General features: G+C 50.0%; 10 protein-coding genes and 1 non-coding gene across 11 annotated transcripts; 6 read left to right on the top strand and 5 right to left on the bottom strand.

The window, feature by feature from the left end:
- Nucleotides 1-633: 633 nt before the first annotated feature.
- BBK36DRAFT_1201911 (hypothetical protein) lies at nucleotides 634-1,867 on the bottom strand (the record flags this gene model as incomplete). Its single annotated transcript, XM_024897191.1, has 4 exons — nucleotides 634-715; nucleotides 785-957; nucleotides 1,042-1,150; nucleotides 1,257-1,867. The coding sequence occupies 4 exons, from the start codon at nucleotides 1,865-1,867 to the stop codon at nucleotides 634-636; spliced, it is 975 nt and encodes a 324-aa protein (XP_024748839.1).
- A 1,819-nt stretch (nucleotides 1,868-3,686) lies between these two features.
- BBK36DRAFT_1169231 (NAD(P)-binding protein) lies at nucleotides 3,687-4,505 on the top strand (the record flags this gene model as incomplete). The annotated part of the gene is made up of 3 exons (XM_024895284.1): nucleotides 3,687-3,921; nucleotides 4,007-4,233; nucleotides 4,326-4,505. 3 exons carry the CDS (start codon nucleotides 3,687-3,689, stop codon nucleotides 4,503-4,505), a joined length of 642 nt encoding a protein of 213 aa, XP_024748838.1.
- Nucleotides 4,506-4,708: 203 nt separating this feature from the next.
- BBK36DRAFT_1159666 (hypothetical protein) lies at nucleotides 4,709-7,180 on the bottom strand (the record flags this gene model as incomplete). Its single annotated transcript, XM_024894222.1, has 1 exon — nucleotides 4,709-7,180. One exon carries the CDS (start codon nucleotides 7,178-7,180, stop codon nucleotides 4,709-4,711), a length of 2,472 nt encoding a protein of 823 aa, XP_024748837.1.
- Nucleotides 7,181-10,928: 3,748 nt separating this feature from the next.
- BBK36DRAFT_1120869 (hypothetical protein) lies at nucleotides 10,929-11,348 on the bottom strand (the record flags this gene model as incomplete). The annotated part of the gene is made up of 1 exon (XM_024890752.1): nucleotides 10,929-11,348. A coding segment is annotated over one exon (420 nt), but the record flags the coding sequence as incomplete, so codon positions are not given.
- A 1,068-nt stretch (nucleotides 11,349-12,416) lies between these two features.
- Nucleotides 12,417-13,871, top strand: BBK36DRAFT_1201897 (hypothetical protein; the record flags this gene model as incomplete). The annotated part of the gene is made up of 8 exons (XM_024897190.1): nucleotides 12,417-12,593; nucleotides 12,635-12,738; nucleotides 12,797-12,872; nucleotides 12,914-12,962; nucleotides 13,002-13,080; nucleotides 13,123-13,138; nucleotides 13,572-13,628; nucleotides 13,742-13,871. Exons 1-8 carry the CDS (start codon nucleotides 12,457-12,459, stop codon nucleotides 13,869-13,871), a joined length of 648 nt encoding a protein of 215 aa, XP_024748835.1. The 5' UTR covers nucleotides 12,417-12,456.
- Nucleotides 13,872-14,152: 281 nt separating this feature from the next.
- Nucleotides 14,153-14,251, bottom strand: BBK36DRAFT_t98. The gene has a single exon. It is a non-coding gene; the product is annotated as a tRNA-Ser (tRNA).
- An 890-nt stretch (nucleotides 14,252-15,141) lies between these two features.
- On the top strand, nucleotides 15,142-16,830 carry BBK36DRAFT_1169229 (hypothetical protein; the record flags this gene model as incomplete). Its single annotated transcript, XM_024895283.1, has 2 exons — nucleotides 15,142-16,277; nucleotides 16,353-16,830. 2 exons carry the CDS (start codon nucleotides 15,142-15,144, stop codon nucleotides 16,828-16,830), a joined length of 1,614 nt encoding a protein of 537 aa, XP_024748834.1.
- An 802-nt stretch (nucleotides 16,831-17,632) lies between these two features.
- BBK36DRAFT_1120931 (NAD(P)-binding protein) lies at nucleotides 17,633-18,785 on the top strand (the record flags this gene model as incomplete). Its single annotated transcript, XM_024890760.1, has 2 exons — nucleotides 17,633-18,431; nucleotides 18,493-18,785. The coding sequence occupies 2 exons, from the start codon at nucleotides 17,633-17,635 to the stop codon at nucleotides 18,783-18,785; spliced, it is 1,092 nt and encodes a 363-aa protein (XP_024748833.1).
- A 1,019-nt stretch (nucleotides 18,786-19,804) lies between these two features.
- Nucleotides 19,805-20,488, top strand: BBK36DRAFT_53878 (hypothetical protein; the record flags this gene model as incomplete). The annotated part of the gene is made up of 1 exon (XM_024898227.1): nucleotides 19,805-20,488. The coding sequence occupies one exon, from the start codon at nucleotides 19,805-19,807 to the stop codon at nucleotides 20,486-20,488; it is 684 nt and encodes a 227-aa protein (XP_024748832.1).
- Nucleotides 20,489-20,833: 345 nt separating this feature from the next.
- On the bottom strand, nucleotides 20,834-21,987 carry BBK36DRAFT_1120705 (Clavaminate synthase-like protein; the record flags this gene model as incomplete). Its single annotated transcript, XM_024890729.1, has 2 exons — nucleotides 20,834-21,523; nucleotides 21,652-21,987. 2 exons carry the CDS (start codon nucleotides 21,985-21,987, stop codon nucleotides 20,834-20,836), a joined length of 1,026 nt encoding a protein of 341 aa, XP_024748831.1.
- Nucleotides 21,988-26,037: 4,050 nt separating this feature from the next.
- On the top strand, nucleotides 26,038-27,633 carry BBK36DRAFT_1169225 (carbohydrate-binding module family 1 protein; the record flags this gene model as incomplete). Its single annotated transcript, XM_024895282.1, has 6 exons — nucleotides 26,038-26,173; nucleotides 26,227-26,242; nucleotides 26,363-26,468; nucleotides 26,524-27,081; nucleotides 27,146-27,478; nucleotides 27,544-27,633. 6 exons carry the CDS (start codon nucleotides 26,038-26,040, stop codon nucleotides 27,631-27,633), a joined length of 1,239 nt encoding a protein of 412 aa, XP_024748830.1.
- Nucleotides 27,634-27,987: the final 354 nt, after the last annotated feature.

The following is a 27,987-nucleotide window of genomic DNA, read 5'->3' as shown; positions in this document are numbered from 1 at the left end:
ACTAGGGGGGAGTGTAGAATCGGACTGTATTAGCGCTTTGCATGGATGTTTCGTCCGATCCAGTGGGATATAAGGTCTTAGCACTACAACTCTAAAAAGTAGTTCCCAACCGGCTTACAAAATAATGATTACGCACACCCATACATGTATATGGAGCATGGAGCATGGGGCATGTGGGAATTTACTGGACGGCCAGGGAAAACAACCCCGGTGTTTACATCCAAGGGGGAAGTCGATGCTGCTCAGACTTTTAGGGAGGCTTCATTTTAACAATGCTGATGCTGTCCATAGGGTTACAACCAACTGAGTCCATGAGTCAATGATTTTCTGTTCAGTAAATCTGAAGTGAATTAACCGATAATGGAAAATTGCCGATTTGTCGGTGTTGAGATCCCGGCTCTTTCTTGGAGACTTCCAACAGGCACAGAGCAATACAAATCACACAAGAAGGTGAAACGACATGGAGCCATCATCTGCAGTCCTTTGTCTATTTTTCTATCTCTACCAAATCTGGTTCCGATCTACTCCGTACTCAGCTCTATAAACCCAGCGAGTATGAAGCAAACAGGCCTCTCGACAACGTCCGACAAGGGCAGTGATTTTCAGTCGCCTATCTCGCTCTATTTGCGGCTCTTAATTTCCCGTCCGGTCCGTCCCACTGTCATTCCTAGTAGAACTTGCTGGAACCCCCGTGCCACTCAGGACCAGACAGATCCTGAGCAGGGTCAGAAACAGTGTCAGCGAACGTTGACAGGCGAGGTTCAGGATATCGAGAGCTTCTCACCAAGAAACGAGCCAATCTGGCTTGCCGTTGAGAGACTTGCACATGGCTCTGCTGCTCTCGTTTGACGGGCTAACATCAGCACATAGCCAGCCATCATCTCCGAACTGGGGAGACTTTTCCCGTAAAAGTTTCGTGGCAAGTTTCTTCGCTAAGCCCCGTCGCCTATAAGGCTCCTAGTAGTGTGTTCTACATGTTAGTCTGTCTTCTCGACACTCAATATTGTCAGGGCCGAATGTCCCATCCGTGCTGGTACTTGCTTCGCAGTGGACGCTGACAAGACTGCCATCTGTCCCTAGCAATGCCCATGCTATCGGGGTCCCATCGTCTCTTTTGATCATCAGATTCGGAAGGTTTACAAGTATCTCCCTGCGGTAATACCGATTAGTTCCTGAGCTGTGTGGGACCTAGCCAATCGAGCAGTGCCGATTGACCAAGGATAGATGCGTGGTTTGAAATCTGGAGTTGGACGAACGCAGTTCGTGGGATATCAGTCCGGGATACGATAATCTGGCAATCTTCGAGCGAGGCACTATCCCAGTACATGCCAGAAGGGAGGCTTTCGTCCAGGAGCGGCAGCTCATCCCTCCTTATGAGCCATTTATCATAGACTCCTGTTGGCCGAGGTTCGACAACGCCGTCGAACTTCTCCAAGATGGAGCGTACTTTCGAATTCAGGGACCCAACCAAAATTCGGTCCGGATTCGTGAATAGCAGTTTTTGGCCGTATTCTTCGCGCAAGAGGACGACTTCTGATACCAATTTTTCCAGCTGCTGCTCATACAGCTGCATTTGACTCTCATCGTCTTTGTTGCGGCCGTGTTCTAAGGTTGAGTAGATGTACATTTGAGTTTCCTGCCTGGAAAAGTCCAGATACGCCGCCGTATATGTCTCGAACTCATGATGCTCGTCCAAAGGGGAGTCTGCGTCATGGACAAAGACAACACGCGCATGGGGAGAGGTGCCGTGCTTGAACTTTGTCGATTGTAATCGGCGCAACAAGGGCAGAGAATATGGCAGCTCGGCAGCCAACAGCTGCACCAGCCATTCCGGTACGGAGTCGAATGAAGCTACGTGACCTGTCATTTGAGATGAAGCCCTGTCTATCGATTCTGTGAATGACGCCCACGTATGTTGTGTTGTAAAAGTAGTGATTAATGCGCCCTCTCGGAACGGCTTTACTGACAGGGGGTATAGTCACGTGCGCTTGTACGATAGCACACTTTGAGCGGTTGACTCATTTATTCGAGCTTGGTGATGAGTATTTTGTTTGTCTTCTTCCGTCGTCTCTTGTCGGAGCATTTCCATCAAGTTACGCAGTCAAACTCTGGCTGCGAAGCGCCTCCTCTTCTCTCTTGCGGAAGGTTCAAGCTTCACTGGTCTGTGCACTGCATGTTTTGCCGACGAAACCAACATGAAGTTTAACAAAGGCCGAAGCCCGCTTTGATTGCGGACATGGAATATTGTCTGTCTTTACATTTTCTGTTGATCAATTTTGTAGCAAATGGGGGGCCCAGTGTGACGTGATTGAAGAAATTAATTTGCAGCAATGGTTTTTCATGAAACAGGCATACAGAAACCGCCCGTCAACGACACGCAAAAAGTGATCGAAGGTGATCTAAGCTGTAGGCGTGTGTACATGTAGGTTAGCTGACCTATAACCCATGGTACATAAGTGTCTTCAGTATTGTCTCATATCCGTTGTAAGTGTCTGTAAACACGGATTGTTAGTACGAGTGGGTTGGAGGAACTTCTCCAGGGCCTTTAAGCGGTCGATGAAGAATGTGAAAAGGTATTCTGGCAATTGTACTACTTATTTACAGCTGGAAGACAGGTACCTAAACTAAAGACGTTAACCAAATGAACTCCGATACATTAAATGGATGTAGCGTAGCGTCCACTGACCATCAAGAAGCCTCATACGGATACGTCTGTGAGCTGGAACGAGCCGACTCTAATAGCAGCTTATCTTCATGACTAACCCATGACAAATCAGCTCTTCGGACATTCGCTTTCGCCTCTACTCCTTCTTTCACAGTCGAGAAAGGACGAATGTCATACGAATGTGACGTCTCTCACTGCCCATATCGAGAACGCTAAGAGGATTTTGGTGCCTCCGAGCAAGCTTCGCCTCTTAGTTAAGAACTTGATGTCCCTGGATTGAAACGATTGCTCGAAGAACACAATTTGAAGTTACTAAGATATGGCATGGGACGTAGTAGGCGCCGATTATGGATGACGCCGAGTGTGTCCGCTAAGGAACGCCACTGGTTTGAATGGCCTGAGTTTTATCCTTTCAAAAGCTGCGACAGAGAGCAGGGCCAGGCGGTCAAAGATTGAACCACGTCGGCCTTCCCTTTCAGTCATTGACGGTACTGATATGATCGAGAATACTTCTGCCTATCTGCTGTCTGCTGTAGGTGGCAGCTTCGTCGCGGGTAGTGTCCCTGTGCTGACGCACAAGGGAACTTCTGAGAATAAGCTGAGTGGCACGAGGCGTCCCCTTCAGCTTAGATTAGCGAATTCCTTCTATAGATAGTACAAAAAACACAGCCCTATAGTTTCGAGTCCAGCTTTTACTAGGCTACCTACATAAATGTGCCTACTGTTGCCAACTAAGGCACTCTCCCGTCGTGCTTATTTTCCCGCGGACTTGCTCATCTCACTTTGATGAACTTCAAAGTGTGATAGGTCCAGAAATACGACGTAAGCTCGGCTACTCAATAAATCATCAAGCTCATTCATTTAGTTCTTTAGAGGCGACTAATCATGAAAACAATACCTCTTTTATTTAATGCGGCAGCAATCGTTGCCGCATGATGCGAGACATCTGAGCCGAGTTCTTCATGATCAATGAGAAACATCCTGGGATCCAAATCTTGACCATACATCCAGCCCCCGCAACATGGCCGCCAAGATAGCTCTCGTCTTTGGCTATGGACCTCGAGTTGGAGCTGCTGTAGCTTCTGCCTTTGCCGCTCGCGGCTATAAAGTGGCCGTCGTCTCTCGCTCCGGTGACGCCGGTGCCGCCAACGACTACCTTTCCATCAAGGCCGATCTATCAGATGCTCGCATTGTCGAAGGTGTTTTCGCTCGTGTCAGGGACGAACTGGGGACTCCCAGTGTCGTCGTATATAATGGTATGCAAAGTCTACCGCTCACCAGAACATAGATCGCAGGCTGAGGTGTCCATGTTTTCCCCAGCTCTCGTTCTGTGCCCCCAAGGGTTTGAACAGCCCTTGTCGAGCATTATCACAGATGCTCATGTCAACACTTTTTCTGCATACGTAGCGGCGCAACTTGCAGTCAAGGGCTTTGCAGACCTGCCACCAGATGCGCCCAGGACCTTCATCTATACCGGAAACAAGCTGAACATCATGACTTTGGAGCCCCTTCTCTCCTTCGGCATGGGGAAATCAGCAACGGCTCACATGATACATTACCTAGCGGAAGTTTACAAAGACTCTGGCTACAAGTAAGTGTATTATGCTATGGATCCAGGGAATATGCTCATCACATACACAGGTTTTATTATACTGACGAGCGTGAGCCAAATGGAGAGCCCGCCTATGACAAACTTGATGCTGAGGCTCATGGTGACTATTATGTGAAGCTGGCGGAGGAAAGCGGCCAGGGGCCCTGGCATGCGACGTTCGTTAAGGGAAAAGGCTATGTCAAGTTTGACGAGAGTCCGGTGCACGGCGGCCGTTATCCTGGGGCGTAGAGGAGTGAGTGCAGGCTTCTTGCTCGAACATCATTATATTATATAGGCAACTCTGGATAAAATCCACTGAGGATATAGGAAGGCCACCTGTACACATTTTGGATGGAGATATCGGCTTGTTCAAGTCCAACACCCCGAAAGAAACAGTCAAATGCTCGAAGCACAGCTGAAACCCAGCTACCTAGTAATGAAAGAATATAGATCTACTTATTCAGGACAAACATGTCTCCAGCCCAGCCGTAGTTTCTAGCAAGTCTTCGGCCGTGGCGCCTCGCTACCATGAACGGGATCTTGCCTCGCGGATGCGGTTCGTGAAATTGAATGCTTGCTTCGACGTCAAGTCCAGAAGGGGAGAATTGCCAGACTGATCCATAAAGTTTCTGCGCGGCGAAGCCAACAGAAGTCAAGGCGTGCACGAAATCATTCCAAGGAACCTCTCCAGGAGTAGAGGTGATATCCGAGTTGAAGAACAGAGTACGGAAAACCTTGAAAGCTCGGCTGTCGACTTTGATGCAGGGCTTGGGGGTTTCCACTTCTTCTCCATGCGTGGGCTCAGCACTATGTGATGATTCAGTTTGTCGATCTGCTGTGCCTCTAGTCTTGATCTTGGCCCTAGCGGGCGTCGTATGGGCACTGCTGCTCTTTGTCTGGTCTTCTGCGCGTCCGTTCCAAAGATCAAAGTAGAGGGGCGAGAGTGGTTGTTCGACATGAGCAGTCGCGGCAACGTTCAGCGGTGTTGGCTGATCGACCCATTCCGGTGTGCGTTGCAACGAAGAAGATGCTTGCGTAAAGAGCTTCTGAACAGCAGTATCTTGCAGTTTGCTGGAAGCAGGCCGCATGACACGGTCTACTTCGGCCCAGAATAGATCGAGATCTCGCTCGGCTTGACGTAGCTTCTCCACGTTCTCCTTCGTGCGCCGCTTGTCAATGGGATAATTGAAGTTCCTCAGAAGCGGCTCCGCAAGTCTCGCCACCGCGGCCAGCTTTGTATCTCTCAGTGCCGCCATTATCTGACCCCATGGTTCGCTTTTGGTGGCAAATTCTTGTTGAATCTCGGCCTTGACCCCCAGGAATGCATCTTCAAAGTTCCGGGCCCACGGCTGATAGATCTCCAGCTGATGTATGACTTGGGACACGATGGAGAGATTGCCGATGAGGCGAGCCACGTTACTGGAGATGAGGTCACCCGTCGTTGGCTCGGTCAGCAAGAGACGCTCCAGCTCATCCACTGCACATGATAACCGAAGGAGAAAGAGGTTATGGTCGTTTTCCCACAGCGTTTGAAGCAAGTAAAGAAGTTGACTCTCGAGGGTTGTCTTCTTGAGCCCGCTTGATGTAATGGCCATTTTCGAAGAACTGGCATCCTCGGGCGGCCTACGAACGAAAAACTTTCGCATCGGGGGACTCGCCGGTACAGCTACCTTGAGCTGATCCAAGGGCCCTTTGACTGCTTGGTTGAGGAAGTGGTGGAAAGTCAAAAGGGCGTTCAGATATTCCTCGGGAAGATCCTTTAACGGCGAAATTGCTGCCTCGTACTTTTTCTGCAGAAACACCAGATTTTGGGCTTGGTGGTGGAGTTCCGAATAGAATTCGAGCTCAAGGTATGCTTCAAAAAGGATTTCTCCGACAACGCGGGCTCGGAAGAGTCCCTCACGACCTGGTATCAATGTCGGATGAGTATTATTGAGCTCATCCTTGATCATTTCTAGTCGATGCTCTCGTGCATCTAGGACATATTGTCGAAAGTATGCGGGGTCTTCGCGTAGAGCCCATAGGTGATCTTCTGCTGCGCGAGTCTTTGCAGAGAGCAACGATTCAATTCGACCGAGATCCAGTTGAGCCGGGGCTCGGTAAGGAGCTTCGGCGGCCATTGAAGCCAGCGACTCGAACCCACGTGCTTCATCCCCAAGCTGTAGAGGCGGCTCCGGCTGGATAGCGTACGCTTCGCTAATCAGTTGGTCATGAGAAATATCGTGAAGTACGTCCCGGCAACAGTCGACGAGAAACTCCATGAGCCTGTCCTGAGCCTCGAGAACGATGAGGCCGTCGCTGGGATTGAACTGCTTCTGGGTATGCATCCAGTCGAAGGCATCCGGATGATCGTCCCACGCGAGAAGTTTGCCGTATTCCTTGGCAACGGTCACTCCATGTAGTATCATGGTATACTCGTTCAGAAAGATGCGCTCAATGGCCTCGGTAACGATGCCCAGGTGCATGGCTTCAAGATCCGCGGCGGCAAAGCTGGAAGGATGGTTACGAGCTCTGGCGTTGAGCAACAGAAGAAGCGGCTGTGTCTGCGATAAGTCTTCCTGGTTAATGTACGGCCACATGAAGCTGTCTTTGACCTGCTTGGGCGCGCGCTGCAGCGGCTGAGATTTTGCTCTTTTGAAGACTTCGTAATCGGGGCGATGCTGGGTCGCCATTCCAGGCCATGCTTTCATCAGGATCTTGAGCCTTTGCTGTCGGCCTTTCTTGGTCCATCTTTTCCGGATGGTGGATTCATGCCTCAGGAGAATCTGGTTCAGCAGCTCGTAATTGGCGAAAATCGCGGCTGCTTTCTTCCGGGCCGTACTGCGAACCTCAGCTGCGGAGGGCATTTTCGGCACGGGACGACCCAGGGCATTGAAGAAGTTGGCGGGGTCGGAGTAGAAGTCATCACCGAACGACATATCCATGATGCTATCGGTTGGGGGGTTGCGTGCATGGCAAACCCAACAAGTAGCCGGACAAGAGCCCCGAAATTCTGTGAGGCGGCATGCAGGTGAGGAGAAATCTTGTCATGATCACCTACCTCTAGAGGTAGGTTGAAGTTTCAGATCGGTGGGCAAGAACTGCGTACCTTACCTGTCTGTGGCACATTGCTGAATCAGCCATCACCAGCCACAGCATGCATGTTATCAATTGACGCCACACTGCATGCGCTCACGAGCTTCAACTTCAAATTGCGTGCCACATAAAAGGTGACAGACGTAGGTAGAATTTTCAAACCCGCTGAGACGAGATATTACCGGATTGTTCACATGCAGCAGTCGCTTAGGCCGAAGCTGCATGAGAGGCAGACGCAGTTTGACTGAGGACGAAGCACCGAGAACGGAACACCATCAAGCAGGCACAGAGCATTGGTCACGCCCGAGAAGCACGATATAACCACAGACGGCGGATAAAACTGGACAGCGGACCGAAATGTATAATGGTCCTCATATCGGCTCTTGGGCACGCTATTGATGCCAGTACATCACAATACCCGTATTCTGTTCTCGTATTCTTAAACAGTCAACGCAATGCTTCTGGATACGCTCCTCATGCTCTGTTCCGCTTTCACTATCCAGACCGATGGAAAAGGGCTTGAGTTGCAATATGCGACATCGGTGAGTAAAGCTCATTGATGCATCTATTTGCAGCGACTGTGTTCAAGAAGCATTGAGTTGCTCATTCCTGCTGAATGCCAACGAGACATGATAGGGTCTCTTTCTAGTCACGGTTTTATCGTCAACTGTCAGGCGAAACCAGAGCGCGTATCCCTTTAGCAAATGAACAAGTGCGATAGCCCTATTTGTACACCGGAAACATAAGGGATGATAGCTGATATAGGCAGTGGTATGTATTCGACTTTCGAAAATTCACCAACATCCAGAGGGCTTCAGATACAGCACCTCTTCCAGAGCATGGCGACAGGCGTTTCATATCAAGGCCAATGTCGGCTGTGAGAACTTCACGGTTGATTAACCGCCTCCTCTTACGTCAACAGTTGCGTTCTCTCAAACTTGCTCCACGTTTTTACCCTTCAGTAAACACCGACGAATCCCTCTTCCGCCGTTTAACAGTATCAAATTCTATCCCTCCATCCACCTGAGATTTATTGGCCACATACTGAGGAGACTGTGGAGCACTAAACGTTACCCTGATTATCATTAGACGGATATTTTCTGCTTTGTGTCGGTAGTTGTTGACATGGGCATACAGTACCTTATTCCCAAGTCTCCCGCAGTGCCATTTTGAGGCCACTCTCGTGCCATTGAACCAGCAGCACTGGTTGTCTTGCCACCTTGGCACCTTGTAAGAGCACAACCTAATCAGCTGGACTATAAGTTTCTGAATTTTCCGAAAGTGGTACCTCTCCTCGTCATACCTTTCGTCCTGATCTGCAACACTGCGCTCGAATTCGAGAGATCGCTACTACCTTTGCCTTTCTCATCAGTGACCGTTCCCTTTTGACTACCTCGACGAGAGATCATCTTCTGGGATGAATGAGACTCGTATCGAACCAAAATGTCCCATACTTGGTACGTAGCAAAGCCCGATGCATCTAGGCCACGCCCTCAAGCGAAGACAACTTTCCAACTAACTTATTCTCTAACTTCTCAGTGTTCTGGCCGAAAATGGCTCCAACTTATCTCCGCTTGGCTGTTGACTGACGCATCGGGAGCCTTACTTCTCTCGTAAGGAATTTCAGCCAGGCTCTTTGTCGCACCGCATTAGTAACAAGCTTCGGTATTTATAACCACTCTTCCATACAATATCTATACCCAGAATGACTACTAACAAAACGCAAGCTATTGATGGAGAGATACAGGAACCATCAAGTTCGGCGTACTACTGCGCGATCTGCGAAACATACCTCTGATCGTCCATGCTGCGTGGCCTAAACTCGTCCACCAATTAGAGCGGCTCTCAGAAACACCAAGAGAAGAAGAAGGTTAGTATGGGCCTTGAAAAGATTCTGAAGGCTGCTGCCAAACAGGAGGTGGAAGACCGACTCAGGTTTTTGAAGATGCAGAACGCAGTTTGCGGTTCTTCTCAGATGAGAAAATTGAGATTGACTTCCCACTGACAGTCGGACGATTGATTGGAGTTGAGCCAGAGAGAACTCCGAGCAGATCATGGAAAAGGTACTTGTGACACTCATCGCAGCCTAGTCGCTAACGTTCGCAATCCTGATTGAGGTCATACAATATGTGAATGACTGTCTGGGAGATGGAGTGGTTCCTCAGTCTCTGAAATACATCGCGAGACTGCTTTTGGGAGAAATCCTGACGGAAATCGACGAGCATAATGCTGCTCTCTGGATGGACCATTGGGGTATCCTTGGATGGTGTCTGTGAGATTATTGAACTGCTTCTCTTGAGCGAAGTCGACTGGTACTTCTGCCAAGGACTCCATGCAGCCTATTCATCTCTTCGCTTGTTATCAATATTGAGAGGCAATGGACACAGTAACGCCCGCCAGAGATGGACTTTGTTACGAGGGTCCTAGTCAGCCTGTCTTTAGGAAGGGGAGTGATACGCGTCGGATGAAACGAGAGAAAAGATTTCATTTACTTTATTTGCTCAACATTGTGAATGATCATACGAACGCATATATAACTGTGCAGAGCTGTTCGAACATTGATAAAGTCAGGATACCCCCAAGCTTTCTTGCACCCATTCCGAGCTTTTCCCATAATATCAGACAAGGCCCCAATGGCTTGGCCAAGTGAGGCACTAGAAAACAGAAACAGGGTCATAATACGACAACAAGCAACAAGACTTCAGACTTTACCACTAGATGGTATTCATGGAGCCGATTACTATGATCAAAGAACCTTCTGGTGGCCGTCGAGTCTTGCTCTTGTGCCAGCCCTTTCCCTCCTAAACTGAAGTCATTACGGATACTTTATATCCCATCTATAGACAGCTTATGACTTAAACTCCTCCACTCAACATCAAGCTTGAGGTATTACCAAATGTCTTTTTTGGCTTCTGAAATTGGTAACTTGGCTCAGTAGTCTATCGGCACAGGAGCTCGCACCGTACCTGAGGGGTTGGTCAATCTATATGCCAGAGACTGTGCCCTTTGCCGAAGCACTTGGATTAGGCCAGCCCAAGTCAATAACCTGCGTTGATAGTGGTCTGTCAACTCTCCGAGCAGTGCAGTGACAAATATCGCAGCTTTCTTTGGCGATGCCGGAAGTCATGAAATCACCAACGTACATAGTGTCAATGACATGAGTGTGATTATAATTGGGCCTCATGGTGTTCAAATCCTGTCGCAGAGTATGAGATGCACGACATGCTCTCTACTATTCGCAGTAGTAATCCAGAGATATATGCGAGTTCTCATTGCCTATATCGTTCCTCTAAAATGTAGTACGATAGAAACTCTACCTTATCAACTCAGCCCGGCGTTCAAGCTCTATGCAAGTGTCATTGAGTTACAAGAACCTGATTTGGCGACTGTTTGACTGTCCTGATGGGCATATATCGATGCGTTACGGGAGATCCCATTTCAGCGTCAACAGATTGGCCAGTCGGGACGGGTAGGCCATGTATGACATCGTAAATCATCCATCCATATAAGCATCGCTTTCTTGACTTCATAGCAATACTGGACACCACATTTCTGATTGTACAGCAGTTTAAAAAAAAGAAACAAATGCTTCATTGATCATGACCCTTGTAAAACCGCAAAGTACCAACCCGGCTTCGACTGAGACGTCTTTCCCAAACTCCCTTTTAGCCAGCAGCGGTGAAGCGAACCTGCATCGCCCGGGATCACCCCCCAACCGCAGCCCGTGCAATTCGGATAATTTGCGCAGTTCGTCACACAGGCCTCCATGTCAGTTGTGTATAAGCTGGCCAAGTCTGTGGCCTGGCCCGCGCCACTGTAGTCTATATCGCAGACGAGCTGGAACGTCTTGTGCGAGTTGGGGACGTCATATTTAGTGCCGTTGCCTTGAGGGCAGGAAAGAAGAAGTGTTGTCGTGGGCTGAGGCGCAGTGGCGGTCTTTGAGCGCGAAGCCGAAGTCGGAGATGATGTCGATGTCGGGATATGCGTTGTTTCAGTGGGCGTTGTTCCAGGGCTATTGAGAGACTGCAGTCAGTATATCACCTTGCCATTAACATCAATTGGGGGCATGCACAACAGCATTCTTCCAGACTCATCCCGGCGTACCTTGTTTCAGCACCTGACTTATGCTCCTTTCCTCCAATCCCAACGCCAACACCTACTCCCACTCCAATGACCAGAAATACGACAACAGCTCCCAGAAGGAGCCAGAACAGCCGGGCCTTGAGTCCGAAGATGGTTACAGCCGGGATCGGGGCTGGTGGCGCTACGTGATCGTACTGGTAGTCGTAGAACTCGCCCGCCTTCTGCAGTATGTTGGTCGTGCTCGACGCATCGATGTTTGTTTCTCTAGGAGGCGGTGTTGGTTCGCGAAGGAAAGTTGGGACAACGGATCTGCGGTCCGGAGTCACCGGGGGCCCGTCCGGGGCCGCACGGAATGAGTCCTGTCGGCCTCTACCATGGATATAATAGTCGGAGTCGCTTCTGCCAGTCGAAATGGTTCTTGAACGGCCGCGCCATTCATCGACATCTCCTCCTCGTCCCTCGGGGCTGTACTGAGGCGGGAACCCCATTGGACCCCTCGCTCAAGAAGTTCTTCGCGTTTAACGCGCCCCAGGGTCGCCTTGAACCAAGTGTACTTGTTTTCCTTCTTCCCCTTTGACTTTCTGGCGTCAGCAGCCACCCCCGGTGATTGTGCTGTCGTAGTGGCGTTTTTGTCGCTGTTCAGCTCAGCCTTTGGGCAGAGATTCGACCCCGTACAACCCAAGCTCGTCCCTTTGCGACAGGGAGCTCCTTTGTTAAAATGAATAAAGCGCAATGTCATGGATCTCTGACGTCTCCAAGTAATATCCCTGCTCGGCGCCATCACGTGGCAATACCCTGTCACTTTGCTGCAAATGAATTCGATAGTGCGACAGCGTATCCGCTTCAAGCCGGTATTAGTGCTTCAAAAAGCGTGCCGGCTAGAAGGCCGTGCTTGTTCAGAGTTAGGAACCGGCTTCTTTGCAGATATATCTCAATGAGATGGGAATAGAGACGCACCTTGTCATCTCTACGGGCCAGTCCAATGAAAAGGCCGTAATAACCTACACGCCAATTGCTTGGCGCCCGTCATTGCAGCCGCCCAATGGCATCGCTTATCCGCACAAACGTGACGAGTGGCATTATGCAGGCCATCTCCATTCTGGAGCGGCTTCGATCGATCGACATTAACCGAAAGCATCTCTCCATGCTTGAAGATGATCACCAGGAGATGCCTTTCCCGTAAGATGCCAACCAAGCTTACGAGTACACGCGTTATCAAGCAAAACCCGAGTTGACATCAAGACCCGCCATGAGGGATTGTCAATTTGCACCGTGTTCGTGTGCGACAGTGGAAAACCGTCCTCCGGCGCCGGCCCACGCCGGAGTGCGTCGGTCCAGTGCCTTTCTGCGCAGCCTCTGAGCAATAGACTGACCATTATCAGAGCCAAGCACAAGATGCCCTGACGACCCGGATCTCGTGGCGTATCCGCGCCCTTTCTCGTCCATCAAAATCGCGTGGTCTGTCCCGGAACCAACGTGTTGGGTGTGACCAAGGTCAGGGATCGCGATAGGGCGAAAAGGGGTGCGTGGCCGGCCATGCTCGTCTTGGTGAGTGAGTGACTCGTCCTTGAGCTGCTCCGCTGAAAGCTGGATGCCCAGCTGTCCTTCGTCAAGAGAATTCCGATACAGCTTGGCTCTCGCCATCAGCTGCGACAGCGGCAGAATGGTGAGCACCTTTGGCTTTGGTCCTGATACCCATCCCGCACAGTTCCCGGGGCTCCGTGGTATGCGGCAGTACGGCGAGGCTACCAGCCGCCGACTTGGCATCTCCAGCCTTTGCCAAAGAACTTAAGTCCCCAGTCCCAACCATTGCCTATAGCATCCACTCCAAAGCTGTGGTAATCCCGTGAGGGGATGTGCCGCGTTTCTACGGCATACTTCGACCCGTTGCGGCGTGAGGAATTTACCCGCAAGAGATGGTTGTAAGAATTGGAAATCAGGAAGATTCTTTGTCGGAGGATAGTGACATAGCCGCGGTCGCGGAAGATGTCGGTCTCTTTGAGGTCACTGTAGAGGCCTCCGGATGTGATGACAGTGATGGGAATGCAACGATCATGCGTGGCCCTTCGCTAGAGCGACTATTTGCCTTTCGTTTACCCGGGTCGAGAGCCGACCAAGGTAGAGGAGTGACCGGTACATTTGTCGACTTCTTCGCAGTTTGTCTCTTAGGCACCGCGTCTGCGTCGTCTCTGAGGCCGTCTACACGTTGAGAATGTCAGTCAGACAAACAATATCACAATATTACAAGGGGGCAAAATGTACAAGTACTCCTTGGGAAATCGAAAAGCAAAGTGTAACTCATGGGATGCCTTCTCCTGCCATCACAGTACGGGATTTCGCGTCCTGATGGGAAGCAATCGTCGATGCCTGATCTTCGGGAGGTTGCTTGACAGAGACCAGGACGAAATTCAGCAGAAGCAAATTTCTGTGCGCGGAGGAGGCTGCACCAGCCAATAGAAAGGTTACGTGCTTGGGAAAGGTCTCACAATGTTGAAGCATGGTGACTTGTTTTTCCTGCGATTTATTCCAGTTGCTTCACTCCAGGGTGGAGCTCGAAAGCAACGTGACCAGCAACGTTCTCTCAATTGCACGCAGCGGCAGCGCATCAGCAACCTAGGAAACAACTGCAGGCGTTGCTTACAATGCGGTCAATACGACACAAAATGAGTTCCTCCAATGCGATGATGGAGGAGGACACCAAAAAAAAGAAAAGGTCTTGAGAAAAGTCAAAAAAGGTACGACAGAGGCAGGGTTCGAACCTGCGCACCCGAAGGTATTAGATAGCGAGAATCGGTTGGATTCAAGTCTAACGCTTTAGACCACTCAGCCACTCTGCCTGCTGGTGAATCTGATGATGTAAGGTGAGCTGCTTCGGACTAAGTAGCTCTTGCACACTATCAATAAGTTGCCTTTCTCAGTCTCAGGTACGTGCATGAGGTTTTCTACAACGTCGCTGGCTGGGTTGCATGTCAGATCTTTACGGCGGCAAGCTCCCGGGCTGGACGGAAGTGTCAACTTTAACGTGGAGCTTCTTGATCCGTAAGCACGATAAACATGGAGACCAGCCACAACGCACAGAGACTCTTTTTACGGGGCTAAGACAGACTGTATCGTATCCAGACGCATTGTAACGATGATTCACAGCCTTCGAGAGCAAACTGTGTAGGTCCAACTGAACCTGCAGTTCGCGCTGCGACCCTTTTCTTCTCCCTTGTTTGCTGTCTTTCCCGCGGTCCCGGGAAGGACGGGCGCGACGGGTACCGTACGCGCCTGATGGGTGCCAGGTTCGATGAACCCAATCTGCAATCAACGCTGGCGGATGCTAGGATCACCATTACAAGCAGCATGTCCCACCAGACCCCATAGTTGGTGCAGTGGAGTGCTTCCCCGCCATCGCGTTATCGCCCTGTTGGAGATACATACATACTACACAAGAACCTTGAAGGCTGGGAAGCCGACGTGCACTTCCTCTCAAATGTAGCTGTCTCCAGTCTCACGTGGTCGCTCCCTGGCTGGCATTCCTCGCTTTTTCATCATCTTCAACCACACGGCCTGAACCTTGCCTTTCATCATCTGTCGGCATTATCCTTATCAGCATTGCTTATAGGCAACTTACTGAGAGCGACAAGGGCTGAGAATGGTCTCGCTCAATCGCTTCGTCCGATATGGCACCGTCGCCCTCGTAGCCTGCGGCCAGGCTGCCGCTTTGGTGCCAATCAATCTTGCCATGCACGCCGTCCATCTCCATGCAAGGCCTGATCCCGAGCAGCACGTGTCGGTCAAGCAGTACGAGGACAAGTACCCCAACATCAAGGCGTACAACTTGTCAGTGCCGATCGACCATTTCCACAATGACTCGAGATACGAGCCGCACTCGGACGGTTCGTTTCCCCTGCGGTACTGGCTTGACATCTCCAACTACAAGCCGGGAGGCCCCGTCATTGTCCTCCACTCCGGCGAATTCGATAGCACTGAGCGACTGCCTTATCTCCAGCATGGAATCGTGCCTATCCTGACAAAGGCGACGGGAGGAGTCGGCCTCATCATGGAGCATCGATACTACGGCACCAGCTACCCCGTCCCTGATCTTACGACAGAAAACCTGCGCTTCCTCACGACGGAACAAGCTCTCGCAGATACTGCCTATTTTGCAAAGCACGTTCGGTTCCCCGGTCTGGAGCATCTCGATCTCACCTCTCCCGGAACGCCTTGGTTCATATACGGAGGGTCTTATGCTGGCGCTTTCTCAGCCTTCTGTCGCAAGCTATACCCAGCGACCTACTGGGGGGCCATTTCATCATCAGGCGTCACGGCTGCCATTGAGGACCTCTGGAATTACTTCGAAGCGGCGCGACAGTACGCTCCAGGCGACTGCGGCCCTACCACGCAGAAGCTTACTCACGTTGTTGATACCGTCCTCTTTGGCGACGACAGGGGCAAGGTACGCCGCTTCAAGGAACTCTTTGGTCTTGGGGACCTCGACGACGCCGACTTTGCCACCACCATCACCCGCGGTCTCCATGGGCTGCAGTCCACTAACTGGGACCCCGAAGAGGACGTGTCCTCCCTTGGGATTTACTGCGCAGTTGTCACTTCGGATGTTCAGCTGTTTGCCAGCACGGCTCACCTCATCCCGACGGTGCAGGATTTGGTCGCAAGAGCCGGCTTTGCAGGACAGTCCGATGTCCTCTCTGTTCGCATGCTCAACTATATCGGCTATGTCAGAGACTACGTCAAAACCGATCTCAAGAAAGGTTGCAAGGGCAAGTCAGTCTTGGAGTGTTTCTCTTCCCGCTATACATCCAACGACACGAGTCTCAACGCTGGATGGCTGAGGAGTTGGAGCTACCAGGTGTGTACACAGTGAGTATCGCCGCACTTCATTAGTTGTGTGATGTTGATCATTGCATCATGGCACTAACTGGATCATCTCATCAGATGGGGATATTTTGTCACCGGCTCAGGTACGCCCAAGGACCAGCTTCCAATGATTTCTCGAGCCATCACCCTCGAAGCGGCATCGTCGCACTGCGAGAGACTCTTCAACATCACCACCCCCCCGGACATCGAGTCCATCAACAAGCTTGGGGGCTTCAACTTCAGCTACCCTCGCCTGGCAATTTTGGACGGCTTACAGGATCCATGGCGCTCCGCCACGCCCCATGCCGATGGCCTTCCCGACCGAGAGTCAACCACCAGCGAGCCCTTTTTGCTCATCGACTGGGGGGTGCACCACTGGGACGAGTTTGGCCTTCCCGAGGACACGCGCATCGAGGGTCTGCCGCCGCCTCAAGTTGCTGAGGCACACAGGGCGGAGATTGAGTTTGTTAAAGCGTGGTTAAAAGACTGGAAAGAAGAGAATGGAAGTTCAAGGTCACAATCAATGGACGAGGAAGAGACGATGGAAGAACTGTAACCGATTAATTGACGCTGACGAGATATTGTTACAACTAACTTGATGATTGCAAAATGTGAATGGTTAATGCTCATGGTATGCAAAATCTAAGCTGCTGATAATGTTGAAGAAAATTTAGTGTATAGCTTGGCTGTTGTTCAAGACGGAAAACTTACCTTTGCCGGTTACTGCGGTCTGTGAATCCAAGTGCAAGCTTGCCTTCACTCCATCAACACACAAATGGACGCTCGGAGTAGTTCTGTTAATGATTACAATAAAGCTGAGCGATTCGGTGCGCCTTGTCATCGATGAGTTTATCTCATTACAAATTCCGTTCTACAAGAGGCGAACAAGCCGGCAACTGAGCCACGGATGCGTGATCAGTAATCAAATTGATTCGACTCACTGATTACTGATCTTTGCCAAGAACGCCTCCCTTTCACACACAATGAACAATAGCAGGAAACTCCCGGTTCAGTCTAGTTGCGCCTTTCCATCAGAGCGAATATCTAGCTGCGGCAATTCGGGCTAACAAAGACATCCCACCGGTGAAGATGGACTGGAATCAACTGAGTCCGTCGCTTTCAAGCGATAAAAGAAGAGGTGTGTCTTGATGAGCACTTACTCTGATCAGTAATATGATATCACTCAGCGCCTCGGTTTCGCAAAGAGACTGATGGCAACGAGACTCGCAATGAAGAAACGATGGCTGATATAAATAACCCGGCCTATTGCCTGAATAGATGGAAGTTGAGAAACATGACCGGCAAGAGCTGACTGCACATCCTCATATAATCGGCAATTCTCCAGACTTCGTTCCGACATGGCACCTCTCGTCTTTGTTATTGGCGGAACTGGAGCTCAGGGCATTCCTGTTATCCGCGGCCTCGTCAAGGACGGCGCCTATGCAGTGCGATTCCTGACTCGAGATGCTACCTCGGCTAGATCGAAGCTCCTCCTTAACTTGGGGAATGTCGAAGCCCTTGAGGGTACTTTCGCGAGTGAGACCGATCTTCGCAAAGGCTTTCGCGGCGCTCAGTATGCTTTTGTGAACATTGACGGGTTCAACTGCGGCGAGAAGACTGAGATATACTGGGCCATACGCGCATATGAGCTGGCGCTGGAAGAAGGTATCAAGTTCTTCGTCTATGGAAACCTGGACTATGTGTATAAGAAGAGCGGGTTCGATCCCAAGTTCAGGACGGGCCATTATGACGGAAAGGGCCGCATTGGAGAGTGGATTCTGCAGCAGAACAAGACGCCCGAGATTGCGAAGCGTATGGGAGCAGCTGTTTTCACCTCGGGCCCCTACATCCAGATGGTGCTTGGACAGGGAACCCCCATGTCTCCTGTTCTTGAAGACGGCGCAGTTACCTGGAAGGTTCCTCTAGGAGAAGGTGCTGTGGCTCACGTTGACCTTGACGACTGCGAGTATTATGTCCGCTGGCTGTTCGATCATCAGGATCGCTCCAATGGCTTAGATCTCGAAGTAGCCATTGAACTGGTGGATTATCACGAAATGGCCAAGGCCTTTACAAAGGTCACTGGCCGTCCTGCAAAGTACGTTGACATCGACTTGGACACGTACTGGAAAATTGGCCCATTTGGCTCTGGTCAAAGCTGTAAGGCGACCCTATCGTTCATGCTGCCGTTGATCTATAAACGAGCTCTAACACATCACAGCGTCGGGGTACAATAGCGATCTTTCGGACGCGAGCAGCATGACCGTGCGCGAGAACTTCACGGGATTCTGGAATATGTGGAAACACACATACACGGGGAACCGAGGTGTCATCAATCGTGACTTTGCTCTTCTCGACGAAATACACCCCAATCGGATCAAGAGCGTTGAGGAATGGTTCAGACGAGAGGAGAAGAAGAGCAAAGAGCAGGGCTTGCCTAGTCTATGGGACCGTGCTACAATGCTCAAGCCTGTGCTAAAGATCGCGGAGGATGGAAGACAGGGTCGTCTGTAGTCGTTGCTCCTGCGTCTCATCTCCTTACTCCGTTAGATTGCTGAGATTATTTGTAACGCTGTAGAATTTCAGATCAATTTTCCCCACTTCACCACAAGGGTTCTTCTGCGTTCATCGGTATCGTTCACCTGACAGATTGAGTGTCACTGTCTCGGCATGATCGGAATGAATTGGAAGACAAGGGATACAAGAATTGAACAGTGACTCCTTTAGTGCCTTTTCCTGGGTGCCACATGATAGCGATGAAGGTATTAAAACTACCATTGCTGGGCGTTAATACTGCCACACGCCTCAGTGCCATGTTCGGTGGACTTCGCGATGCATCAACAACCCCTCGACAATACAAGGAACAGCGCATCCTTGGCACTTGTTGCACTACATGAGCTCGGTGACAGGATGCATTGAATCCTGAATAATACGGTATAAATGGGGCCTTATGTTCGGAGTTTTCCCCAACGAAAGACCAATAAAGCAAGACATGCATACCATATACGAGGGCAGGCTCCTCAGTCCCTTGTCTCGTCCAAGCAGTCTCTGCATCCGATTGGTTCAGTGTGCATTTCTTAAGGATCAGCTAATAGCAGTATATTTAAACTGCAGGTAACCACCTGCGCGCAAGGTCAGGATTGGAATCCTTTTCACATGCGACTCTGCCTGCTGGCCGTGCAAGTGGCTGGAATTAGTAGCTGAAAAATAGCTCGAGGATGGCCACGAACCACGGCCGAGAGCCGCTTGAGATTCCTAGCTGGGCTTAAAGGCTACATGTATCTTTGTAACGTCACATTCACTCCGCAAAGGCTTGAGCCTGCAATTGTGTTTGGTCTGCCGCTGGTAGCTATTTTACGGAAGCGGAGTGAAAGATAGATATTTAAACACCGAGTCCCTCCCAGGTTTCGGAAAAAGAAGAAATCGTTTCCACTTCAGCGGAGAGGAGTAGGGATATCCAACAACCACACGCTTGAGATTAGCATCAGCTTAGTCTACCTAAGAACAGGACGCAGTCGGGCAAACCTTTCAACATGCATCGTTTTCTCGCTCTCACCGCGGCTGCGGCAAGCGTCTTCGCCACGGCCTCGGGCACCAAGGTTCCCAGCGTCGACGTGCCCTCATGCCCTCGCGTCGGCTCGATTGTCTACAACAAGTCGGTGCCTGACCTAACACCATTCCCGCGGACGCAGGTCGACCTGTGCTATACCGACGACAGCCTTGAGCTCTCATTTACCGCCTATGATGAGGTGAATTACTTCTTCAACGCGTCGCAGGGCACCAACGACGACATCTGGGAGTACGAAGTCATGGAGGCCTTCATCTACAAGGGAACCGAAGACCCTCAGACATACGTCGAGCTCGAAGTCAACCCCAACAATGTGACGTACCAAGCATTTGTTTACAACCCTTCCAAGACCCGAGAGGCTGGCGCACCGTTCGACCACTTCTTCGTCTCGGATCCGGCTACCGACGGCTTCAAGTCCAAGACACTTCTCAACAAGAAAGCCCAGATGTGGAAAAGCACCCTTACCGTCCCTCTAGGAATCTTCAATGTGGACGTTGGCAAGGCAAAGGGTACCTCTTGGAGGATGAATTTCTTCCGAACCGTCGTTTCAGAAGAGATTTATCCAAACCAGATTCTGGGCGGCTGGGGCGTTCCTGACCAGGCGAGCTTTCATATCACCAAGTATTTTGGTAAGGTGAAGTTCATTTAATTAAGAGCTGGTGGTAGTTTCAGAGCGGGCTGTGACATAGTTCCAAGACACATCATATCCTCAGCCCGCATTTTTAGTGTATGCAAGATCTGCTGTATACTTTGCCAGAGCGTCAAACTTGCCTGGTCGCATCGTGAAGATTGATGTGCCATGTTGGAACTTGCCCTTGAACGGTTCGCCCTACGAATGACATATATGAGTAGGTAGTTATAGAGATATGACTTATGTTGGGACGCCGAGTAGCCAATCTGAGGTGTCGACAAGCCACAAGGCTCCAATCAATGATGGGCCAATCGTCAAAGATTGAGAGTGTTCAAAGTGATGCTTTGTCAAAACTTCATATAACTAAGCATCATCCTCGATATACTTATTGTACACTTGCGGGTAGAACTTTTGTCCATTAAGTCGATGACTTCGAATTTTGGTCCTTAGTTGACTCTCCCCCCACGTATCGTATTTGCCTTGAAGAAAAGGAGAGTCAATGGCGCGTCCAATAGTTGACTTATGGCCTTGGTTCAGCGAAAAAGTAGAGAAATGCCCTCGGAAAGACTCGGTGGCCTCTCGCTTGGTCAGATTCCTCCGGACTCCTTGGAAGAAAGGAATGCTGAAACGCTCGTCGCAGGTTGAGAGAACTCGGTGTATGGTGGCTTTGCAAGTACCCAAGGTCAACACTTCAAACGCTTGGCCGACATTCACCACAAACGTGTCCGGAATTACAGGAACATCAATCCAATCACCAGCATTGTTGAGCACTTGAAGGCCTCTCACATGCTTCTCTGATGCCTGGAGTAAAAAAGTCCACCAACCGGAAGAGTCTGTATGTGGGCCAACGCCTTGAGTGACACCAGAACCAGGAGTGACGGCTGGGTAATGCGCTACCTTGAGGCGATTCTGATCCGAGAGAAAGGGATGAAATGCTTCCTTGGGTAAGTCCAGTGCCTGCGCGACCAGAGAAAGGAATCGCTCGCCGAGAAGAGTCAGCTCAGTAATGTATGCCTCAACGATGGGCCGCAATTCTGGGAGTTCTGAAGGCCACTGCGGAAAATGAGTCAGGACGTGATCATTCTCTACCATAACTGTACAATAAACCAGTGCATATCTACGCTACTCACCTGGTTAGGGCCTCTTAAAGATTCGCACAGAGGAGCATGCGGATCAGATACAGTCGTCAATTCGGTTGCAAAGTCCACCTGTTCTCTTTGGTCGGCCTTTGCCGCCGTAGTTTCACTTCCCACGGAACTATAGCCGAGAAAGTGCTTGGAATTCTCCAGCGAGATTCTATTCTTCGCACTTTCGGACAATTCGAATAGCTTCGGTAGGATTTCCACGAGGTTCCGAATCACCTGCGGTGGCACTCTGTGATTTGCAACGTAGAGAAACCCCACCTGTGTAACTGCGAAACGAAGAGCGTCGAGAAATGCTGGAAGCGACGCGGGATCATCTGCTAAGGAGAGGTCAATTATGGGAATCTCATGAAAATTATCCATAGAGGGTGACATGTTCAGGCCTTGTGTATGTGTGCCTCTGTGATGAATACGTTTGAAGTTCTAGTCATAAACATGAACAAAGTTTCCAGGTTGTCGGATATGACGTGCTCGCTTATATAAGTATCTAGGTAAGGTAGGTAAGGTAGCTAGGTCATGCAGAATTCCCCTCTGCCGCTCAAGCTACCAGATGAGAAAAGACAGCCCTAGATGAAAGTGCAGAGTTCATAGACCTAGACTACTATGTCATAGAAAGACACTGCTCAAGAAGAAATTTATTCGAGGTAGAGTCATTATATAAATATATGTTTTAGATCAATTGCCATTTTCTGGATATTTTCATTCCTTTGAATGGATGGAAATCGTATCTTCGTAAGCTCCGATACATGATACACTGGAGAATAGTCTTATATAGTCTTCTAATCTGTATATATATCTTTTTACTATGTGCAGTGCAAGGCTGACGCAGACTAACTGGTTAAACTCTGCGCTGTCGGTTGGCAGGAGACCTAGCGTTGTAGCAATACCTGATGATCACATGTCCAACACCTAGGTATCTGGGTACCTAAGGTAATAACAAGTACCTGGAGTTAGTATCAAGACGTCTCTTACCTACCTTACCTAGTGGTTACATGTCGATAGATGCTTGACTTCAGCAATTCGTGCTTGAGAAGTCACACAATGGACGAATTCTCCCTCCCAGATGCGGAGGCACGAATTTTTGTCGAATTTGCTTCACAGGATGTTCCAGAACCGTGAACTGTTAGCATATCTCTCAGACTGTAGTGGATAGAAAGATGATACTATTACCATGCAAGGATATTCATCTGTATTCATCTGTTCGTGGCCTGCCTCGCAACTAGTAGTAGCTACACGTTATTAGTTGCAAGTACTCTGGCTAGTGAATCCTGCCGTGCCTGCTACCAATGCGGGCGAAATTGATTAGTCTGCCAAATGGAGAATAGAAAATCCTCTCGATGCATTAGACATTGAGATGGCTTGCTATCCTTGAGACATAAAAACTTTTCTCTGGACAGATTCTGTTCATCTAGCTGGACAGTACAAACCTGTCTCTCCATAATGATAGACGTGATTGAGCACTTAGGCATTGATGCTCCTTCTAATATGATGCAGTTTGGAGGTCACTTGCGGACTTCGTAGGTTGAGCGGCATATTATTCAGACTATGCAAAAGCCATTATCTCTGTCTGCAGTAGTAGCATTCAGGCTTTAGTACTTCAAACTGGACTGAATGCATATACAACTTGAACTTCCAAATAATTTCTGCCAATTTCTGCCCAGGCAACATGTGCCGATAGAGGGCCGGACTTTCTTGTTCTGTGTTTAGGTTGCCTGCTGAATGGTGTTCAGTATTCAAGCTTCAGTGTATCTCACCCTGCGCAAGCTCCTGATATGGAAATACCCTAGGGTATCTGGGGGAAAAGTTGAAACAACTCCCTGCGCAGGGCTCTCTTCGGTCAATTTAGGCTGAGTAAGACGAGACGAGGCAGTTGGCCTGCACAGTCCAATTTCTTTTTCGCCGCTTTCTCACGGCAGTGCTATTTCAGTTGCCAATTTGGGCATCTTAGGAGCATGCATTGTGCCGTTTGCGCGGTTCAAGTTGAGAAAACATCAAAGCTTTCCAAGCAACATCACCCCCTGCGGACCGAGGAAACATTGTCAAGGTCTCGCCGCAGAGCCGAAAGACGCCCGTACTGTCGTTGGATGATACAGTAATGTGTCCCATCGCTCCGACAGAGCGTATGGGCAAGTGTTGCTCACGAGGAAGATAAGTGTGTTCCCCCACTTAGCAGAGTGTGCTTGTTGACTCCAGATTAACTCCGAGGAGCATGTGGTGTTGCATGTACTCGTATGCCAGTATCTTTGGTCCACGAAGAGGTTTACATTGGATGTGGGTGCAAATGCCGGTGCGGTGCCTCGAGGCTTCTTATCGGTATCCGTTATCAATAAAAAGCATGTCACCGTGCCAAACCTTTTGGCCTGCAGACATCATCACATGAAGCGGTCGTCTATCAAAATGGTGTTATCAGCAGTGGTTCACTTCGTGTGGGCCGCGATGCGAGTGATACAGCTTCTGCAGTAACTCATGCGGGATGTTACTACTCCATAGTCCAAAGCTTCTACCGTCTTGACTCGATCATTTCATGTAACATCACAACCCCCCCGAACTCTCATTGCAGCGGACAATATTATTCGGCTATAAAGATGCTCACAGAGTCTAAAACTCCGTACCAATAAGCCTCTTCTGCCAATCAGCCTGTCACAAGAGACGAAGCTGTCCCGTGTCCTCGTGGGGTGCTTGTACCAGGGACCCTTGGTGAACCTCCCACCACGCGTATCACATCCCATTAATAACGTGCCGTCGGTCGTTACATGGCCACCTACACGGAAATCTCAACCAGAGGAATGCCGCGTCAGAGGAGCCAAACGAGAAGCGAAATCGTTATCAACTGAAAAATAGCAGAGTACGCATGTGAGTTATTTGAGACTACTGATTATTGATATGAAGTGCAGTGCCGCGAAAGCCGTGTAGCAGAGATTACTTTCCAATTACGCTATGCTGGGTACAGGTCGGACATCTTCAATGGTCGGGTAAGCGCCCTCTCAGCGGGCATCGCGAACGGAAATATTAGGCCTACTGATTCAGAAGAAGCTAACGGTGTTAGTCTCCGGACTCTGGTCTCGCATTCGCCCATGATTGGAGTATACTGTAGATTTGTATTGCAGAATCGCAACTATTCATCTCCCTCAGTACTATTTAGTCGATATATTACCAACGCGTTGTAGTCGTTCGCCAGAGGTCGATGCCTTTGTTAGGTACATGGAGACGACGAATATACTTCTAGGTACCTAGGTATGTACGCGGCGGCTGCTTATTGCCCTGGTCAGTACGTATGTACTCCCAGGGCCGTTACACTAAGGTAGTACCTACCTATGCTTGCAACGCATCCCCGAGATTTCCTTTCAGTCCGATGTCAGCCACGAGATGAGATTGCATTTCGACCGCGGACTTGTTTGGTAGGTACAGGCATGCTAGATGGATACTGAATTAGTAGCCGAATCCGCTTGCCAGACGCTCCATGTTAGAGGGTCATGTAACTTGGGCCAGTCCAAAGCATCGATTGTCAGCCATTCTGCTTGCACGAGTTGTTTCCCACGAGAATAGCCGTAGCATGAGCAGCGTGACAGTTGGTGTGGTAGCACGAGGTGTGCAGCGTAGAAACATGTTTGCTCCATCGCGTGGTCATTGTAACCCCAGAAGCAAGTGACGGCCGCATGGATCGCGTGCACGCAAACACGTGGAATGAGGAGGGGAACCAGAAAAGCGCTGAATGACACTTCTCACTGATATCAATTTGAGAAATGTACCATCTGTTTCTGTGCGGCCATTCTAGGTGTGAGACCCAAAACGGGCTTGCATCTTCTACCTTACAAAAAGGGAGTGGGCTCAAACGCCTCACGATGCTAGAGCTCCCTGATTTGGTCTAGACAAGTGACCCCCGGCGGCCGATTTACCGAGCTGTGTAGCAGCAAATCCAGGAACGCGAGATGCAGTGACCGGGTTGTGGCCAATCGCCATCATCTCCAATTCTTCATTGAGAAGCTGAGTCGGCTGTCCATTCTATCTCGTCGACTAGTGGCCCGTCCACTTGATCCTTCATCTGGCAGTCAGCGGGATGCTGCCTACGCAATCTAGGCCGATATGTAACGTCTCTTTCTGGGACTGGACGGCGCTCTAGATTACTCGGACTAGGTAGTAGGGAATGCAGCCCTGTGTGATTAGGGAACGAGGAGTGAGGGTATCATAAGGCCAGAATCAAAGAGTTGCCCAATTCAAAGACTCTGTTTCTGATACTTAAATATAACATCCCGCTCACTCTGTTCATGCTCTTCCCTGAGTCTCAGCAGGAGCTTCTTTGCCGCGTCAACCTCCACAACAGATTGCCCAAGGTCCTCGACGGATCGATCCTTTCCTTTACCAAAGCTGATTATATTCTTCGTATATATACCTTTACTTTCGTGTACATAACGTTATACAAACAACATGTTCTTCACCAAAGTTGTAGGCAGCCTTAGCCTCCTCGCCGGCCTCGCATCAGCTGCTCCCAACCCCATCGCTCGCAGGCAAGCAGCAGGTGCTCAAAACGTCGTCTACTGGGGCCAGAACGGCGGCGGAACAAGTATTGAGGTCCTTTATTACTCTGCCAGATGCATAGAACTAACCTGTGTATAGTTGAAAACAATGATCTGTATGTTGCGTTTCCCGGAGGTATATGCAGCTTGTACAGGCACTCTGTGGATGCCTACGGACAATCAGAGGCGTAAAGTACTTGTAATTGAGGATCTTATAGCTAACGACGGTATATCAGATCGGCTTACTGTACCCCAACCTCGGGTATTGATATCATTGTCCTGTCTTTTCTCTACCAGTGGGCAGAGGGATCCTCAGTCCTGGGTGGTACAATTGGTCAATCTGTCGGTCTTCTCTCGTCGTTTCTGTCTTTCGACTAGTATACTGATTAGTATACAGTGCGGAATTAGTAACTCTGGCGAGCCGCAAAACTGCGACGCCCTGACTGCGGCCATCACAAAATGTAAGGCTGCGGGAGTCAAGATGATACTCTCTCTGGGCGGTGCCAGCGCCTTCTCCAGCTTCCAGACAGCGGACCAGGCAGCAAACGCTGGCCAGTACCTTTGGAATGCATATGGAGGCGGCAGCGGTGTCACTCGTCCTCTCGGTAACAACGTCATGGACGGCTGGGACTTGGACATTGAGAGCAACCCTGGCACCAATGAGAATTATGCTGCTTTGGTTAGCGCTCTTCGATCCAACTTCCCTAGCGATCCCTCTCGCCAGTACGTTATCAGCGGAGCTCCTCAGTGCCCGTTGCCAGAGCCCAACATGGGTGTCATCATCCAGAATGCTCAGTTTGACTACCTCTGGGTCCAGTTCTACAACAACAACGACTACCCAGGTGACCCGTGCTCTCTTGGTCTTCCTGGAGATGCCCCATTCAACTTCAACAACTGGACCACTTTCATCCAGTCCACCCCGTCAAAGAACGCAAAGGTGTTTGTTGGTGTTCCTGTACGTAAACATACCCGTTTCTGTGACTATTCGTCATGCCAGTGAGTCCTAACAACGCATCCAGGCGGCTCCTCTGGCAGCGAACGGCGCCCCGAGCGGCGAGGTTTACTACGCCACTCCCGCTCAGCTGGCTGAAATTGTTAACGATGTGAAGAGCAATCCGGCGTTCGGGGGGGTGATGATGTGGAGTGCCGGTTTCTCGGATTCCAATGTGAACAACGGCTGCAACTATGCCCAGGAAGCGAAGAATATTCTGCTGACTGGCTCTCCCTGCTCTTCTGGCCCTGTCACTATCTCGCCACCGCCAGTTACAACCCCTATCACCATCTCTTCGCCTCCGACAAGCAGCCAGACTCCTCCCCCCTCGTCAGGAGGATCAGTTCCTCAGTGGGGACAGGTAAGTTTCTATTTATGCACCACTACCCAACTGGCCATGGTTCATCATCTAACCGGGTATGTCAGTGCGGCGGTAATGGATACACCGGACCCACGCAATGCGTTGCGCCTTTCAAGTGCGTTGCCACCTCGGAATGGTGGTCGCAATGCGAATAAGCCGAAGAGAAATGCTGCGATAGTTTGGAAGCAACTTACTGCTTCAAGTGCAAAAGAGGTTCGTCCACAGCTTTGACTGGGCCTCTATAAATCCACAGGTCATCGGGCTTTGGATAGTTATCAAGTTCTTGTAAATAAGTCTTCCCTGCATGTATATAAACTCCAAGAAGCTTTGTTTATCTTGTCCATCTTGTGGACACAAGCAATATTATTTAAGCCTCAGCTGAACCGCTTCCATCACAATGCGTGACAGTTTTTCAGGGCTACACACAGCCCTATCTGACCGTCAGAATTGACAGAACCACTCTTTATTTCACGCGACTGTTTGCAATTCAGGTCAGGGCTCTCTCTCAC

Source organism: Trichoderma citrinoviride (assembly GCF_003025115.1).
Source record: "Trichoderma citrinoviride strain TUCIM 6016 unplaced genomic scaffold BBK36scaffold_8, whole genome shotgun sequence".
Taxonomy (NCBI): Eukaryota; Fungi; Ascomycota; class Sordariomycetes; order Hypocreales; family Hypocreaceae; genus Trichoderma; species Trichoderma citrinoviride.
Note: the sequence above shows the minus strand (reverse complement) of the source record. Positions and strands in the feature narration are given on the sequence as shown.